The sequence below is a fragment of the Apium graveolens genome, chromosome 5, assembly GCF_009905375.1.
Source record: "Apium graveolens cultivar Ventura chromosome 5, ASM990537v1, whole genome shotgun sequence".
NCBI classification, from domain to species: Eukaryota; Viridiplantae; Streptophyta; class Magnoliopsida; order Apiales; family Apiaceae; genus Apium; species Apium graveolens.
Window position 1 is genome coordinate 3,459,689 of NC_133651.1, and position 20,275 is coordinate 3,479,963.

The 20,275-nt window shown below is 33.9% G+C and overlaps 1 protein-coding gene and 2 long non-coding RNA genes across 3 annotated transcripts; all 3 read left to right on the forward strand.

Moving 5' to 3' along the window:
* Positions 1–4,496: 4,496 nt before the first annotated feature.
* LOC141659635 (uncharacterized) lies at positions 4,497–4,959 on the forward strand. Its single transcript, XR_012549835.1, has 3 exons — positions 4,497–4,567; positions 4,666–4,765; positions 4,871–4,959. It is a non-coding gene; the product is annotated as an uncharacterized LOC141659635 (long non-coding RNA).
* A 61-nt stretch (positions 4,960–5,020) lies between these two features.
* On the forward strand, positions 5,021–6,850 carry LOC141661439 (uncharacterized). The gene is made up of 3 exons (XR_012549943.1): positions 5,021–6,104; positions 6,330–6,416; positions 6,644–6,850. It is a non-coding gene; the product is annotated as an uncharacterized LOC141661439 (long non-coding RNA).
* A 4,495-nt stretch (positions 6,851–11,345) lies between these two features.
* LOC141662010 (BEL1-like homeodomain protein 2) lies at positions 11,346–19,809 on the forward strand. Its single transcript, XM_074469058.1, has 5 exons — positions 11,346–11,610; positions 11,951–13,378; positions 14,186–14,570; positions 17,282–17,342; positions 19,263–19,809. The coding sequence occupies exons 2-5, from the start codon at positions 12,049–12,051 to the stop codon at positions 19,668–19,670; spliced, it is 2,184 nt and encodes a 727-aa protein (XP_074325159.1). The 5' UTR covers positions 11,346–11,610; positions 11,951–12,048; the 3' UTR covers positions 19,671–19,809.
* Positions 19,810–20,275: the final 466 nt, after the last annotated feature.

Below are 20,275 nucleotides of genomic sequence, written 5' to 3' on the forward strand. Positions count from 1 at the left end.
AGATAAAGCCCGTAATAAAAACAAAACAAGTCTTTATTAATATCAATGAAATCAAAACAGATTACATAAAAGTTATTCCTAAATCCTAATACATGATTGGACTTAGGACATATTCCTTTCACAAAGCTGCTATTAAAAAGATGCCTTCAACAGCTGGTGAGTCATTTGAAGAATTTGGAGTAAATTCTGATGATGATGACTTTGTTTCTTCTGATGGAAGCATGAACTTAGGGGGAGATGAAGGCCCTAGTTCTATTCCAAATCTACCTGAATGGGTCTTAACAAAGGAGTCTACAACAGGGCAATTCAATGTCTCCTTAGTCAAACAAATCAATACTATCCAACAGGCCATTCAGAAAACTTCTCATGCTGGTACAAAGGCTATCCTTACAGCTCACTTGGACTCACTGCATCTCATGAAGTTGCAGCAAGTAAGTCAGAATCTGAGTGTGAATGAACTCAGAAAGGATATTGCTGACTTGAAATCCTACAATTATGAAAAATTGGATTCAGTCATGCCCTATAGTACAATGCAGGACATTTTGTTGAGATTGAAAAAGGAATCACATACTGAAAAGAGGCTGGCCAAATTGGAAGACAAAGTTCAAGTTATTGAAAATTCTGTGGCCACCATTCTTCACAACCAACAATCTCAAACTAATCTACTTATGCAGCTGGCAAAAGCACAGGGCTTGACCCCTCTCCTTGATGATAACAAAAAGGGGGAGAGTAAAAGGGAAGGGGAAGGAGAGCCATCTACAAAAATCCAAATATCAAAAGTGCTAGTTCCTGCCATCACTACTTCTCCAATCATTCAAATCAAAGGAAAGCCTGATGGAATTGATTTAATCCAGCTAGCAGCAGCTGAAATTCATGTGAAAGAGCAAAGGAGGAGAATTGATGAAAGGGTGCAACAGTTGTTTGGCTCTACACAAGATAAATCAATATCTGTGAAACATAGCACAAAGGTTGAACCAATCAATATGGAGCACAAGCCAGAAAGGAGAAATAAGGTTGGAGAGACTTCTTTCAAGAATCTAAAACCTATGGTTCTCAAGCCCAACACTAGATCCAGCAAGGACTCCACAAAGAACCCTCTAGACTTTGCTCAGATGAAAGAAGTGGACTTTCCTCTTCCAAAGCCTGATAAAGACAAAGTTCTGGGTACTAGCATCATGAAACACAAGGAGACCATGGATGAGGCAGTAAGGAGAAACATGGCTATTATCTTTAGAGAGGGAAAGAGCATTTGTGTGATGCAAGGACATCCCAAATTCTCAATAGCCAAGAGGGAAGAAACCAAAAGGTTAAAGAAAGAAGCTGAAAAACTCAAGGCTGACAAAAGAGCACAAGCAAAGCTTGAACAAAAGCTAAAGTCAAGTCTAGTTGAAAATGAGAAAGGAATTGAAGTCAGGGGTGAAGACAAGATTGCAAACTTAGATGAGGTTCTTGGGAGTATATTTGGTGAAAGTATGGAGGAAAAAGAGGAATGACAGAAGGGAAACAGAAGAAAGGCCAAGGCACATAGAAGGAGTGAAGACAACACTGAAGAAACAAAATCTCTACCTTCCATACCTGAACCCTTTGTTGCTGATCCCACTATAAACATCCATGGTGAACCAATCATCCCAAAAGAGGAACCTATTGATTGGGACACCATCAATTTGCCTACTTTTTTAACCACTCTTCCACTACCAAAGAAACAGAAAAGAAAATCCAAATCTACACCTCCTCTAAACTCTAAGAAATTCACTCAAAAACATAAACCTAACCCTAAGCCACCCATTTCTAAAGATGATTATGTTCACATCTGTGACATAAAAGAAATTTCAGACATTGAACTCTATCTGGATGAGCTGGAGGATGTAAGGGGAATTGCTGCCTACAGACAGCTACTAGAGAGATTGGTGTTCAAATACAAAGGAGCTGGGGAAAGAACATGGCCTCTCTACAGGATTATGAATGAAGGCTACTCTACCTTGATCAGAGTCTTTTCAGCCATACAAAAGGATTCTGGCTTTACCAGGACTGCCAAAACTGAAATTCTCAACAAGATTGCCAACATAAGGAAAACTTGGAGGGAGCCCAATGCTTTGCCCAGAACCTTACTCATTCAAGAAAGGGGAACTACAATTCACAAATCACCTCATTGGTTGATGGAATTCAGAGATGATAAAGGAGTCAGAAGATTTTTCAGACTTGAAGACCAACTCAAGATTGCCAGCAATGAAACTCTCAAAGAAATGCAACCTAAGTTGGATATCAGTGATGAAGATGAAGCTGAATTCTTCAGACAACTCCAACTCCAAATTGAGGAAAATGACAAAGGGCTAGGAAAGAAAACCAGGGAACAAAGAAGAAAAAGATGATTTGCTCAGGCTAGAGGAGCACCCTTGGAAATACTGTAAATCTTCAATTACCTTCTAGTACATACACTTTTGCAGCACTTTTAAATTTCTACTTAGTTTCAGTTCACATATTTGTTAAGTGTTTTGTTATCATCAAGTTAACCTTGAATTTATATCTACAATTCTTATAGACATAAATAGGGGGAGATTGTTAGGAATATATGTGCATTAGTTTGATGATATGTTTAACAAAACACTTAAGTAGAAATCTAGTGTTTGTAGTCTCAACGGATAAGACCATTTTGGCTATCCGTTGATGGTGTAGCTTTACTTAGAAATAAGTCTAGTGTTGTAGCACATTTCAGTCTCTGAATTTGAGATATAATTCTTAAATGTTGAGGGATATTATAAGTCATGTTGACTACTAGAGGATATGCAGATATGAAGGCCAATTGTAAATATTTCATGCCTTGTAATTTTGTATAAATGAAATGGTGTCAACGGATAACTTAAAGACCTTCAACGGATGAGAAACAAAGCTTCAACGGATGTCTCTAAAGCTTCAACGGATGAGTGCATCAAAGGATGAGTGCATCAACGGATAGAGCTTCAACTGCTAACACATCAACGGATAAAGCCATCAACGGATGAAGGCTTCAACGGATGTTCTGTTGAATAGCAGTTGACAAGTGGTAGTTGTACCTACAAACAGAGGCACATGGGTTGACAGAGATAACTGAGATGTGGTAGCCTATTTCAGGAACATCAGAAAAAGCAGCCGTTATACTCTAGTATAAAGAGGCAATAGTCAACAATGCACTGGAGAAAAATGGAAAAGAAACAAGTGGAGAACTTATTTTTTTATTGTATTTTTATCTTTGTCTTCACTTGTAAACTTGGTGATATATAAACCAAGCAGTAGCTAGTAATTAGATAAGAATTTTTCCAGAGCTGTTTAGAAAAATCTTGAGAGAAAAATTATCTAGTTTGTACTAGGACGCAGCTGTGATCAACTTCTTGAATCACAGATTTTCTGGAATACCATCTCTGGTGGAACAACAATCCACCAGAAAAGTTTTTAAGGTCTGTTGTGTTCTTTTATATTAGTGTTTGAATATATATATCTGTCGGTATTAGCTTAAAGCAATTTATACACTTGGTTATCTTAAACCCACAGCCTTTGAAACTGCTCAAAACTCAAAAAAAGTTTTGAGATTTACATTCAACCCCCCTTCTGTAAATCTCATTGTTAGTTCTCTAGAAATAACAGAAACACCAATTCATAATTAAACACTAGTTAGTTGTATTGGTCAAACTGATGTTGAATGTTAAAATGAAAAAAAAAATATTTTGAAATGAAATTTTGGTGATATCGTTGAAAAATAATTAAAATATTGAAACACCAATTCAGGATTATAATAAAATTATAATCAGCTAAGATAGTGTATTTATCAAAATTGTAATTGTATTAATTATAACAATGTCAGTAATATTGTTAAGATAGTATTGGAAAAATTATTTTGATACGAAATTTTGGTTATATCATTAAGATAATAAATTATAACAATGTCACTAATATATCGGTAAATTATAATCAGCTACAAGCTTGCTAACAATGTGTTTATCAAAATTATAACGGTATTAATTTATAATCCTATTAACAAAAAAAATCTAGTAAATATACAACTCCATCAATTGAAGAATATAATTGTATGAGATATTAAAACAGATTGATTATTAATCATTTGAAAGTATCAAATATTTTCAAATTTATCTTACATGACTTATAATGATATTTATTTTAAATATTATTATAATGATACTTAGTTAAAAAATATAGGAAATAAAAAATTTTAATTATTATATAATTTAATTGTTATAAATTTTTTATTGAATTTCTGTAAATTAGATCGATTGCAAATTTCTAATCCATGTTCACTTCATCCCATTCATTCCCCCCGTTTACCCCCCTTTCAATTTCACTTCCCTCTTCAATAAAACACAAACCTAATTGATAGCCTCTTCCTCATCTCTCTTTAACCTCTGCTTCCTTCCCCTTCCCTCTGTTAAAATCAACTAATCAGTCTTTTAGATTTTCCTATTAGTGTTATTAGTGATTATCTCGACTATTCTCTTCGGAGAAGTCAAGGTGTTGCTGCTCAACTAGATGGATTAAAATGAATAGATACTCAGGTATTCTCTTTGTCCTTGCTACTCAGGTATTTTTATTTATTATGACCCCGAAACCCCCATTTTCAATCTGTTTTCTTTAGTTTTGATTTTGAAAGCTTTTGTAATTAAAGAGGCTTTGCTATAGGTTTTGGTTTCAACTTCTTGATAAAATCTTTCTCTTCATCTGGGCTTTAACTAAACACCCTATTCTTCCAAGATGACTGCTCTTTTGCACTCTATTTTTGGTAAATATTAGTCTCACAGTTTGGTTCTTGATTGATTTTTTGTTTCTTGGTTTTGTTTGTTTGGTGATTTTAACTAATGGGTTGATTCCTTTTTGGTATAAACAGAGATTCTGACTCCAGCTTTTCCCCATCCGTTTGTTCCTATTGGTGCTGCTGCTGGAGCAGATCGTCCAGCTCCATTGATTTCGTGCAATTGATCTAGATATGTATCTCTTGATTTAATTTAGGTTAGAAACGCAAAATCTAGATATGTATAGCATGTTGGCAGTACCAAACTCAAATTATCAGTATCATACCACAGTTAAATATATACGAGACTGTACTTACTAAATCACCTGGTTCTTAGCAGGAGAGTAAACATTTTACTTCAAATTAATTGCAAAATTGACTTGAAGAACATACATACTTTAGATAAATACCTCTCTTAACCCTGGCATGCATAAAACGTGATACAAGTGCCAGCACTTGTTGACCTTGAAGAACTAATATAAAACATGCAATAACTTCCCCAACAGAATCTGGCAAGTCCAACCCAACAAATTCAAGCCCTTGAACTGTTTTAGACATGGTTAAGCAGAGGTGCAAAAGCAGATAAAACCCCATAAAAATGGTAGATGTTGTCGTAAAATTAGCAAAATACTGGATACCCAGTTTCCAGAGTCCGACTGTGGCTCCACCTGTACTGATGCTAAAACTTGTTCCTTGTCGGAAGCAATGTCCATAGGATCAACTAGGCGTACATTTTGAGCCAACAAAGTAGCATGCTGCTCAAAACTTTCTCTTACACCTTGTCTTGCCCCATTTTCTATCATACCTTGCATCATCGTACTCTGCAAAAAGTTAAATTGGGTTTTATAAGCGGTCTTGTCCCTAAAGCGAAATCTATGTCATTTGAAAGGATTTTATTTCGTGCTACCGGGGGTAATGTGTACTTGAAGCAGGCTGTTGTCGGGCACCCAGTCATTGATCCTGTTTTTGGGGAAAAGGTTGATACCTCTGGATTTGGTTGATTATATTCACTTGAGATGATGTAGTGAAAACTGAAAAGTTTATTTCGTAGAGAAATTGCGTAACGTATATGTAGTCCTTTCATTACCTATTCAGTTTTTTTTACCTATAATTGTTATTGCTTGCATCGTTTTTTATATACATACGAGTCGTATATGATAATATTGACTTCCTGATGGTGAAATATCATACAGGTTGGAGAAAAATATATTTGCGGTCTTCGTCTCCGAGGAAAAGCAAAGAATAAAATCCTAAAAATATGTGAAGCTTTTGGAGCAAATCATTATTCTTTTAGTGAGGACTAGCTAAGCAAGCTCAAATGATAACTGAGGTATTCATAGTGCTCCGTTTCATGCTTATGTATCACTCATTGTACATTGTTGGAACTGCTATGTCAAGTTGAAGGGGTCTTGTTCACCTAGGCAGCTGTTGCCTATATTTCTGTCTATTAACACTGAAGTTCCCCTCTTTTCTTTACTTTCATTGTCGTGCTTTACTTGAGTCCTGCACAATTTTCGCTTATTATTTTATTGATAAAGTGTTTTATTGTCGATAGAAAGCCGATAAACGTAAGAAGATACATGTTTTCAAGAGGCAGAATGCATGGCAACAATTTCAGACTACCAAAGGCCGAGCTAAGAAGGTTTGTTTTAAATCCATTTATCATTGTATTAATAGCAACATTGAACAACTCCTGATCAGCCTATGTTCTAATAAGATTTACTATTTTAAGCAATTTTTTTTGTATATGTGGGTATATGTGGCTTTACAGTTACTCATGTCATGCAAATGCTGCAATTTGGTAAAAGTTTCTGTTATTTGGTATCAAGTTAATTGCACTTTGCAGATATTATATATTTTTTAATGCAGGGTACTAGAATTGACAACGCACCATTGAATGGCAATGACTTCCGAAGCAACAATGATGAAGATGAAGATAAAGATGTTGATCGTTACTCCCTTCATTAACTATAGTAATTTTATTTTAATTAGTTATATCTACTGTGTTAATCAGGAAACCTGATTTGTAAGATAACCAAGTTGTGCTTGTAAACTGAATTTAGGTTGTGGGTGTTTGTAAACTGAATTTTAATTTGATTTCTACTTTTGATTGTGAATTAGTATGGATTTACGGTATAACTAATGTAAATTATTTATTGTGACTTGATTGCGAGGTTTAGAGTTTGTTTTGAGTTTGCGATTGCTTAAGATTTTAGCAGGTTAAGAATTTAAATTGGAAGCCGAAAATGGCCGGATACTGAAAATTTAGTTTTTGGTTATTCTGGAAAAACAAACTTACGACGGTTGTTCTTCAAACATTCCGTCGTAATTATTCTGGTAAAATGAACTTACGACGGTTGTTTTTCATATATTTCGTCGTAATGTATCCATTTTCATATTTAATTTTTTTTTTGAATTTTCATTTTCCCAGCTTGTAGGCCCCATCTTATAAAATACGACGTTTTTTCTGTCGGAAATTTCTAACTTACGACGCATTCTTCCGTCGTAAGTACATAACTTACGACGTTATTGTTCGTCGTATTTTGGTATTTTACGACAATAAATTCCGTCGTAAGTTGATTTATTATTTTATTGAGTATGTGGGCCCCTACTTCCTAACTTGCGACGCAATTTTATCTTGTGACGAAAAAACGAACTTACTACTCGACCAAAAACGACGAATTTTTTCCGTCGTAAATGGCTCAATTACGACGATTTCAGTTCAAAAAAACCGTCGTAAATGGCCAGATTTCTTGTAGTGATAATAAATCTTGTAGATAGCATACATTTTACAAGCAGAACATTGCAAAATATATTATTCTACAAAACATGTTTAGTTTGCAGAACATAAATGTTCATGTTGCAGAACATATTGCTTGCTGAACATACATATTGTACCGTAAATATATGAGATTTGCATGATTTTGTTAAAGTTATGCTATTTGTATAACATGTTTAACAAAATAACACGCTTTACAACATATTTTATTTGCAGAATATAGATGGAGTCATTATACTCTGACAAAAAGGTGTACTCCATAAAAATTTACTCAATATATTGTATGTATTTCCGTACGTTTCATGCATATATAAATATCCTAAGAAATAAAATCTAGTTAACTAAAATAGATATTATACAGGATCATATTTATTTATTATGTTTAAAACATTTAGGGTACACGAAAATAAATTAACAGGAAGGAATTTAAAAGGGCAGCATCTTTTACGAGGTCAAGTGTATGATTGGAGGACCTTATTCTCAATAAGAAGACAAATTTTGAGGCATCATCAAAATCTAATATATAATAAAATATAATCTAGTAAGGTCCCATGCACAGAATAAATTAAATCGTAATATATTGTTGCGGAGAAAATATTACAAATGTTTGAATTAATTATTAAGTACAAAGAGTAGTATTATTTCTTGCAATTACGTTGGACGAATCACGTTTGTATAATCTTACAATTTGTTTTAGTTATTTCAAGTAAAAAAAGTAAAGTAGTAACACTTAGAGACCGGGACTCCCCACATTAAAAATGCTACTAACTTCGGGGCTGGTGTTGGGTAGATTGGCGGGAAAATTATTATAATTTATTTAAAAGAATCTTATTTTATTTGTAAAGCAGTCTGAAAATAAGATAATTATTTGTTTATTTGTATTACAATTATGTTGTATCATTAGTTAGGAGATTTGTTCCGATTATTTTCCGATATTTTAATGATTGTATTCTATTTTATTTGTAAAAAGAATAATTATTCATTGTAATCTTCTGAAAGTAATCACCTTAATATAATTTTTTGCACTGTTCATGGTTTTGCATTCATTTATTAATATTTTTGAACAATACTCACGTCTTTCACCATCTTTAATAAATCAAATCAAATCAAACGTACTCGGTATAATTCGATCAAAGCGGGGTCGGGGAGGTAAACTATAGGCAGCCCTTGCCCTGTCTTAAAAGTAGGGAGATTGTTTTTATGAAAATCCTCGACTTAGTACATAATACATAAAATAGTGCGGATAATAATTACGTAAAGATACTTAATCCGTAATTTTATTCACATGAGACTTATCATTAAGCGAATACATTTGATCATAGATAATGATATATAACAATAAATTGCATAAATTTGATCATATAATAAATGAGCTAGAATTTGACCATATAATAAACGAGACATTATATTTAACCATAATTTTATTGACATGTCTTAATCCTGAAATTTTTGTAAAATATTAGCTGTGCACAAATATTACCCGCAAGTTATGCGCAACTCTAAAGTTGCATTAAGTGAACCGAAAAATAACTCCGACCTCCACTTTTTGTTAAAAATTTAAATCAATATATATGTAGATAGATATACACATGCACACCTACATATATCTTCTTGACATTTCTTAACTGTAATCGGTTATGCGTGATTTTCAAACTTTCGGTATCAACTACCCCACAAACCCAACCTAAGTTTATATCATGTTTCTCTTTTTTATTTTCTAAAAATATTTGTGAAAAATATCTTATATTCCATTCTTGTTACAACATTATTGGGGTGATTTAGCAGTTTTAAACTTACATATATTGAGCGCGATGAGATAACTCAAGTGGTTAATAACTTATTTTTTATCGTCTTAGATTTTGGGTTTGATTCTCGGTCACCTAGGGGTGGCAATTTCGGGTTTTGGGTCGGGTTCGTGTCGGGTTGGATGTACCTGATTTTTTTTGTTTGACCCGAACCCGACCCGACCCGAAACGGGTTCAAAAATTGTGATACGAACCCGGTCTGGTAGGTATCCGAGTAACCCGAAATTGACCTGTTTGACCCGAAATAACCCAAAATTTAAAAAAAATTAATAAAATTAAAATTAAAAAAAATAATTATCATTACAAAATTAAAATGTTATGCCAAAATTAATAGAAATAATAGAAATATAATAAAACACAATATTAAAAATGATTTATAAAATATAACCTACCATTTATATACATATATAATACATATATTAATTATTTAAATAAACAGGTCGGATTCGGGTATTTCGGATCAACTCGAAAATGACCCGATTTTCTGGGGTAAATTTTTACCCAACCCGAAAGTCAAAATCCTCAACCCTAATTCGTACTTTTACGGGTTGGGTTCGTGTCGGGTTTCGAGTCGTGTCCGATTTTGCCACCCCTACGGCTCACCCCGAAATTTGTTAGGACAGATACTCAATTGTAAGGCATGTAAGGCAATTAGTCAAAAAAAAGTTACACATATTTATAACTAGAAATCCTTTTTAACTTGATTTGATGACGCAAATCCTTTTAGTGATACATATGATGGCTTCATGCACATACGTCATCGATTACTAGGGTTTTTATTTGTTTAATTGGTTTGTTAACGTAGGTCAATGAAGAAGACACTAATTTATTAGCTAAGCCCAAGACAAAGACACTAATTTCCAAAAGTACTATTGCAAATGAGTGATACAAAACTAGCAGTAAATAAAAATGTATCTCTCTCGCCAATCGTCTTGCTCTGCCTAAATATTAATTGTGTCAACATCTTACACGGCTGTAAACAGAGCCATCTCAACCGAGGCCATTCCTGTCATTCAGATTTCAGATTGTATTTTCAGTAGTTATATTTATTTATAAGCTTTTTGTTCCTTAAAAATGTATGTTCAATTACTCAAAATGATCCCGAATTTTTTGGTACAAAAGACTGAACCAGATACAACAGACTGAACGAGAGTGAAGAATAAATAGTGCAAAATGGTTGTCATTTATTGAATAATTTTCTTTTTCTCTTCTCTTCTGTCGTTTTAAAAAAAATTCTCCACTATAATTACAAACTTATTAATATTTAAATTATTTTTAAAATTTTATTTATTCAATCATATAATAATTTTTATATAGTTATATAAATGTACACTATAATTAAAGATTTATGATAGAATATATAGTATGTGATTGTAATTTAGCAGAAATAAGAATACTATGTATAGTAGTTTAGAAATTTAATAGTTTAGTAGATACATAACACTATTTATTTTTATTTTTAATAGCCAAATAAGGGGATAACCAGTTTAACCAAAATATATCACATTGTGATTATTATTGTTTAGTATAAAAGTATACAGTATAGATTTTTGTTGGGAATAGCGTGTCGAATTTGTTAGAGAAGTGATCGTAGTTGAGCAGGTTTCATAAAACAATTTTTTTGGAGAAGTGATTGTAGTTAATCTTGTTAATCTTGTCGAATTTGTTGGAGCAGTGATCGTAATTTAAGTTATGCCGTCAATGTAACTTAAAGTACGAATAAAAATCAAAATATACAAGTAATTAATTTGAGATGAAGATAATATATTACGATATGGAACCTCATTATTTTTTCTTTCGTTGGCGTTAATTATCATCTTCTTTTAAAAAACATGACTAAGAATAGTAAGTCACTAGAGTATTGTTATCACCTATTATTCTAGTATAATTTAACCATTACAATTTAAATTCAAGGAAGGAATAAAAGATAAAATAATGAGTGAAGGAAGAGGAGGTGTGGATGAACAACGACTTCATTTTCGTCTTCTCTCTCCTGGACATTATGTGTTCCAAAAGGAAGAGAGAGAGAGATTTATACACACACATTTATTTACACAAACATATATATTCTTTTAACTCCATGTTCTTAATATAGTGGAGTGTGTAGAATATTATTGTATTATTTGTTGTTCATCTCTCTTTCAGAAGTCGACTGCAGCTGCACCATCAAAAAGCCAAGAAGATACATATATAGATGAACAAGAGGCTAATCAACTCATGATCATCAAACACATTAAAAGGCAGATTTGAAGGTGAGAGAAGGTCTACTTTTACTCACTTTACTTTCAATTGTTTTCACCAGCTAGAAAACGATGTTTCAATTCGTGTTCCGGCTAGGTGTGTTACTGTGTGTGCCCATGAGCACACATTAGAAAGACCATACGTTATACTGAGGATAACGTTACGTGATTATTGATTTCTAAAAGCTTAGAAAAAAGTAGTTTCTTTACATTTATATGATTTTCATCCACTAGCTTGCCATACCTTACTATAATCAATTTTTCTTCTCTAACAATACTTTATTGTAAAAACAACCCTACTACTACCATATGTTAGTTTTCTTGCGAATAATTCTTGATTTGTTTGAACCAGCTTGCTAGCTACGGCACGGATCCATTGTGCGTGTTCGCGATCTCAATTTTGAGCCGGCTAAAGTAGAATTAGGTGATGATTATGAAGATAAAGGAGAGATGGAATTATTAGCACAAAGATTTGCTTCGAAATTTGGAAGGAGTATTCATAGTGTGAATTCTTTTGATTTTTCGATGTCTGAAGAGTATCGTCAACACCAAGGCTCGGGTAGTGGAATTTTCAGCTTCTCTAATGGGATGGACAGATCACAACTAATAGAGCAGCAGATCCGGAAGGATAAAGTTAGATTACAAGGTCTCGAGGCGCCGATGTTAGTGACAATGGAACAAGATTCTACCGGGAATAATTTTGAAACAGCGGGGATGTTATCTGAAATGTTTAATTATTCGTCTGGTCCTGCAGCTTCATCGGCTACTGAATTATTAGAGCATCAGATGTTGGCTGCTAATTTTCATCATCATCACCGGAATATGACAAGGCCACCGACACAAGATTGGTACGGGAATATAAATGATCGAGACAGTAGTAGTAGTGCTATTAATTCATCTCATCATCATAATCATCTTCAAGAACAAGGAAGAGAGATATCGAGAAATAATTTAAATGCTTCATCAGACGCTGCCATGCAACTTTTTCTAATGAATCCTTCATCAGCAAGGTCACATTCACCTTCTCCTTCTGTTGCTAATTCTACACTTCATCATCAAGTCTTTCAAGGGCCTCCGTCGGTTGGAGCCAATTTCGAGCCATCGTCTCAACAATTCACTTGGCTTCCACCTGGAAATGCCGCAGCCACTATTCATGTCAATCAAACTGATAATAACATGTCTCATCTTACTGGTCATGTAGTTGATCACGGCCTTGGCCGTGGCCATGGCCATGGCCAAGGTCTTTCGTTATCACTGTCTTCTTCTCTACAGCATTTGGAAGTTGCAAAAGCTGAGGAATTTAGGATGGGCGATAGTAGTGGAATAATATACTTCAATCAAATGAGCAGCCGAGGACAAAATGCTTCAAATGTACATTATCCGTACAAGAACAATACGCAAAATTTGGGGATAAGTCATAATCAAGGAATGCATTTACAAGGTGAAGTGGTTGGGGGTCAGAATCAGTTTGGGTTCGGGTCTAATTCGACGTTAGGAGTGGTGAATGTGTTGAGAGGTTCTAAGTACTTGAAGGCCGCTCAAGAACTGTTGGAAGAGTTTTGTAGCGTTGGTAGAGGTCAATTCAAGACGACGAATAAGCAACTCGGGAGGCAAAATTCAATAAACCCTAATTCAACCTCTAGTACTTCTGCAGGTACCGGTGCTAATGGTTCTGCAGCTTCTTCTTCAAAGGATCCTCCTCCTCCACCACTGTCAGCTAGTGAACGAATCGATCACCAGAGGCGTAAGGTCAAGCTTTTATCGATGCTCGATGAGGCACGTATCCTATCCTCCATTCTCCCACTCCATCTCTTTAGTTTTCTTTTCATCTCATCATGTCATCAATCTGCAATTACTTGTCTACTACACTCTGATTAATTAAGGTTTGATAGTATTAATATAATCAGCTTTGCTGGTCCCGTGCAAAGAAATCTTGGGTAATACTAATTAGTTAATCATAACTTGGCATAATTAATTTAGATCAAGAAATTGCATGGCGCCGGCAAGTGAGTTGATATAAGAAATTACAGGTACAGTTGTACGACTATATCATCAACAATTCTAAACTATTATACAATTTGGTGAAATATATATATACAAATTAAAGGCAAGAAACACGAGGATATTCTTTAATTCTAACGAACAATATAAAAATAGGCATCTTACCTTCTTCTCTTCTTCTTTTTTGAATAATTCGCCTTTTATGACTTACAAACGAGTATATGTTCGAACAGATTTCGAGTGAGTAGGAATTAAACATATGATGTTGACACAATAGAGGATAAACATTTACAAATATGAGTAGTTTACAATCTTTAATACTCTCTATGTACTTCTAGGTTCTTTACATCGGAGACGGGGGTTCGGCACGTATTTTAAGGCTCCTATTAACTAAAGTTTCCTAATTTAATGAAATTTTAAAAAAAAATTAATTTACTCATTTAATTAAAGTGTATTTAGCTAGTGAAAAGAGAGAATAGTTGCGTGAACCAGTAGAGTTTATTCGGTACGCACCCGAAGCGTAGCAGCAGCGGTTACCTACGATAAAAAAAAAGAATAGAATTAACGCTAGTACTATTGCAGGTAGAGCGAAGATACAATCACTACTGCGAACAAATGCAAATGGTGGTAAACTCATATGACATGGTGATGGGATATGGATCAGCGGTCCCGTACACGACGCTGGCGCAGAAAGCGATGTCACGACACTTTAGATGCTTAAAGGATGCGATAGGGGCACAAATAAAGATAAGTTGTGAGCTTTTGGGAGAGAAAGATGGAGCAGCTGGTACATCTGGTGTCACTAAAGGAGAGACTCCAAGGCTTAAGCTGCTTGAACAAAGTCTCAGACACCAAAGAGCTTTTCATCAGATGGGCATGATGGAACAAGAAGCTTGGAGACCTCAAAGAGGCTTGCCTGAACGCTCTGTCAACATTTTGCGTGCTTGGCTTTTCGAGCATTTTCTTCACCCGTAAGTTGATTATTTTTATCTTTAATATTATCCGTTATTATTGATCTATTCTTTTCTTGGGACAGGTCTAAAGCATGAGTATATTATAACATATATGTAAATGGTTATTTCCTACGGGATTATGGCCATTTCCTTCCAAATGCATGATAGAAAATGGCCGTTTTTGAGCGGTTTCTTCACCCGTAAGTTGATTATTTTTATCTTTTAATATAATCCTTTATTATCTATTCTTTTCTCGGGACTGGTCTAAAGCATGAGTATATTATAACATATATGTAAATGGTTATTTCCTACGGGATTATGGTTATTTCTTTCCAAACGCATGATAGAAAATGATTGTTTTTCATGTAGTTATAATACAGAACAAAATAATTTCGTAATACGTATAAATTAGGGGGTTTTGATGTAAATGCATGAGTGACATATTTTCATAGAATAGTGCTAGGTGTACAGAATTTTGTACAAAAAAATTGTACTTAATGACATGACACTTGATGTCGGGTGTTTTAAGTGGTGTTGTTGATGTGAATGCAGCGGATCATTCCAATTAAAATCCAACACATGTCATTAAGCACTTTCCATTTTCATATATCACTTAAAATATTTTATAACATACATTTATCCCCGAACTATCCCCTTTCTACACACAATAAATATTTGCTCTCTCTGCTGTCATGACTGATCAGCTCCAGCTCCATGCGTGTGTATTTCTGGTCTAGGAGCAAATCTGGAAAATTAATATCCTTAAAGTTAGTATGCATAGTTGCATTGCATGCATGAGTATTTATTACGTGAAAAACGGTTGTAACAGTAAACTTGAACCTGAATTAGGATTCTGAAAAATGCAGTCAGCTTAAAAATTACTTTTGCTAGCTAATTTATACATGATTTTTTTTCATCAACTCTAAAAATTTGTGGTTCCACCGAGTATACAGCCTAGGTTAGCTCTCTTAGTTCCGGAACTTCCGTTCCAGGTTCGGGTTCTTATTTATGAGATGAAACAATGTATATCTTATACTCTCTGTCCATTCATTCTTATACACTTTCTTTTTTGAACGTCTTATTTATTTCTATATATTTCAAAACTTACCAAAAATAGTAAAAAATATATAATATAAAAATTAACTACAACAACTTACATTAATTGCTTTTTTAACTACACTAACTTTATATACTCCCTCTGTCTCAACCATTTCTTTACACTTTTCTTTTAAGTTTAAGGATGTACCATCCAATTCTTTACATTTCAAAACTTATCAAAAATAGTCAATGCGTTCCACCACTTTTCTCCCTTTTCACACTACTTTTACGCCAATATCTCTCTTTTATATATTAAAAATCAATGAGACTCATCACTTCATCCACTCTTCATTCTCCTTTTCACTACTTATACAGATTTCTTAACCGGGACGGAAGGAGTATTATATATTGACAGATATCACCACTTTCCCATTTTTCTTACTTTTTCCCACTACATTCCATATTTTCTTAATCTACATGTCCAAATCAAACCTCAACGGGACGGAGGGAGTAGTAATGAAGTCTGCTGCCAATTAAGTACAGTAGTTAAAAAAGTGAAATGTGAAGCAAAAGTACAATGAGATCACATGGTAATACCAAATTGAAATGTCAGGGGTGTGTGTAGATATGGTTCAGCACTGATCTAGCGAACGGATAAGCGGTACATTATGTACCATCTTCCCTTTAATGTTGATAAAAGTTTTTTCTTGTTCAATTTAATCACTGTTTCTTTTCGATTTCTGGGTAAGGACGAGTACTACATATGCACATACCATGTACACCATGTGTGTTTGCAGTACTGTACAATTTGTCTTTTCTGCTATATAATCATACCTCTTAACTAAATGCACAAACATGGTAGTATTCATTAATTTGGTGGATCTAGGTGAGGATTTGTATGAGAATTTTGTCAGCTGTTTTTCAATTTATTAATGGAAGCCAACTGCAAGTTGTCTCAGTTGGTTAAAGAAGCCGCTCGCAAGGGTTGGCTCTCTGGTTAAAGAGAGGACAACTATCCTTTTGGTCACATGTTCGAATCCCACGGGAGGAGAATTTATGATGATGTCTCTTGGGCCAGAGTCTGGTTCACGTGATTTGCAGGCTATTGTGTGAGTCCGTAGAGTTTATCCCGTACGCACCCGAAGGGTAGCGGTTGCGGGTTACCTACGAGAAAATAATAATAATTTATTAATGGAAGCCTATGTTGTAGAACTCGGGCGTTTTTTTAAAATTATCGATAAATTTATCAAAAATATTTGACTGATTTGTAAAATCGGTGATAAATTATATTATTATCGAAAAATCATCTGATATTCAAAAATGTCTCCATAAATCACAAATCGATAGTTCAATCGATTAATTCTGATTTCCGAAATCTATAATAATTTGAAAGCTTATAAATGATCTTTTTCATATACCAACACCAATACATGCATGTAAACCATAGTTGCGCTTATTAAGAACGGTAATGAGTAACACTGTTTTTTCGATGTGAATGCGGAGGACCTCACTTATTCTTACCGTGCTTAATTAGGGCAAAATTATAAGATTGAAAAAATGTGGTGCAACAATCATCTGCCCGTAAATACGTGTGTGAGTGAGTATATCATGTCTAGCTGCAGCGTGACTCTGTAATTGATGTTTTAAAGTGTAGTATGTGATGTGCCAGTATTTTTTGGTAACTTTAACAGGTATCCAAGCGACGCAGATAAACAGCTGCTGTCGCGGCAGACTGGTCTTTCAAGAAACCAGGTTCTACTTTCTCCATTCTTGCAGCTCTTGTCATTCTCACAATCACACACATATAACATACACGAGCATATAATGTATATAACGTATATATGTTGCTGCTATATACTGATCATCATCTTTCTTATTATTACTAATTATATACTTAATTATGCCTATACAAGTTAACAGAAGAGAGATAGAAATCATGGAATAAGGATAAATATCTGACTCGTATACTTGAAATCAGGATTAATAGAATTATGATAATTTTGTTAGGTAACCGGTTGTCGAATACCTAACTCCGTCTAAAATTTTAAAATATCAGAGTAATACTCCAACGTGATCTTATAATACCAAAAAAAGTATAATATAACACATTTAAATATATCTAATGACCTGGAACTGAAATTAACATGATCAAAATATAAATGAAAATATGAGTGATGAATCGTTTAAGCAGAGTTGCATGGATTTTAGGTTATATTAACATATTGTAATTATATTACCAATATTGATTTTGGTAAGTTGTCTGGATGGACTATGATTGCATAGCAATCAAAGACAATTTCTGAAACAGTGAAATAACTTTGGGAATAGTGTTAGAGGCTTAGAGCAGTGAAGACAAGTAAAGTAGAGACAACACATAGGAGAGTTTGCTGCTGATAAATACCGTGTGTACATATAAACACTTTCATATATACGAATCTCTCTCTCTGCTTCAATCTCTCTCTCTCTCTCAGCATCATTCTCTCTCCCTCTCTCTCTCTCAGTCTCTCTCTCTCTCTCATCTGCAGTATCCAACCACACGACGAGAATCAATAAATAGGTTAAGTAAAGTGTGTACCCCAGCGAGAGAGAGACTCCTCATGCAATGCCATGTTTCTAAGCAACTTTACTGCCCCTTGATCAGATATCACAACTGTTTGCTCTTCTTTTCTCATCTTTTTCGTTTTGGAGTAACACCAAACAAAACTTGCCTATTTCTACACTAATTGGACTCCCTGTACTCTGAAGCAATCTTGACCATTTCAGCATGTTTCACTATCTAGCTAATTGTATTGTACCTGAAGAAACACCACACGGGTAATTAATTATAAATGTGACTGATCTAATTACTTACACTTCCCAGCTATTACTGTGCCAATTAGGTTTCAAACATATTAAAATTAAGAGAATGCATTAGTTATAGCACAGGTACTAGGTAATAGTAAATAATGCTGAAATCTCTATAATTCGTATTAAATGGTTTATTCATGTGTTTCAATGACTCAAGTCTTTTGAGCGTGAAAGTAACTTTTGTATATGATCATGACTCATGAGATTACTGGCAACTATAAATATATATGCAGGTGACAACAACTATTTAAAGAAGCCTAGTTGCAGCATATATACACTTGCATGTAGTTAGTCAAGTCTTTTAATTAAAAAACTCAAAATTCTACCTCTATGCTATATGAGTTTATCTATATACATTCACATTCCAACATTAATACATCATATACCGCATTAATACATAATATCACGCTTACAGATTTTGGAAATCGGAATCATTCGATTGAGGTATCGATTCACGATTTATCGAACGATTTTTAAAAAATTGGATGATTTATCGGCAATCGGTCAAATCGGACAAATATTTTTGACTGATTTTTGAGCGATTTATCGACAAATTTTGAAAAATTGACCGATTTTTGTTACCATGCATAATACTATATATGTCTGTTTAGAAATAACTTAAAGATCCTTATAACTCAGAAATACATACATTTTATAATAAGTTACCCATTTTTTTTTCCGAACAAAAAGTTACTTATAAGTTTTAAGTTATAAAAAACTTGCTACAACACGTGACTTTCTTACATGATAAAAGATTATGAAAATGTAGATTATAAAACATTAATTAATTTCGTTATTAAAGTAATGTTTCATAATATTTTGCAGGTATCGAACTGGTTCATAAATGCAAGGGTGAGACTGTGGAAACCCATGGTAGAAGACATGTACCAGCAAGAAGAAACAGAAGAAAGAGAGGCCTTTCATGCCCAAACCCCAACGCCTTATACCAACATCACCACCACAACGACGCATACTACAACTGCGACTCGTACAACAACAGCACCACCAGCAGCATCAAGATCAGAAATAATTATGAGCAATGCTGATAACGACTTCTCACACCTCGCAATCAATACACAACAACAGCGATTCATCAGAACAGCCACCGCGAGTGCTGGTATCGGATCAGGGTCTGCAAAATTCGGGACCACTAGTACTGCAGGTGATGTATCCTTGACTTTAGGGTTACGTCACGCCGGGAACATGCCGGAGAATAATTCCGATTTACGTTAGATAATTGGAGGATTGTAGTTGTAGTGCAATTGATCAATAAACTATTTACGTTATACAATAATTTTATGTTGGTAAAGTGTTGAAATTGTATAGTACATTATTTTGGTCTTATATATTGTTGCCTACTTGTAAGTTGTAACTGAATGTATATTTGTTTGTAACATGCACTTTCTGATTCATAATCGGTCTTTTTAATGTGTGTTAATAATAGCTAAATTTTAGGAGTTTGATATATTTTATTGGTGGAGTTGTAAATATAGGGTATCAATATTTATGATTAGATCATTACCAATTAAAATGCACCATGCTTAGTGCTTATTGTGTGCCCTTAACACACATTAAAAAACCGTTTCATGATAGATCATTTTTATCTCGAAAAATGAATTTAATACATATTTAATATACTTCATATCTTTTTTTACTCGCATCTATATTTTATTTAATAAAATTTAAAATACATGTATCTATATCAACATACATTGTTATTTTTAATACATTGTTATCAACATATTTAGATTCGTAATGTTTAATATTTTATTTTTTATAATTATCAGAAAAAATATATCATTCAGAAAGAAGTTATAGGCCAAATAAAATTATTCATT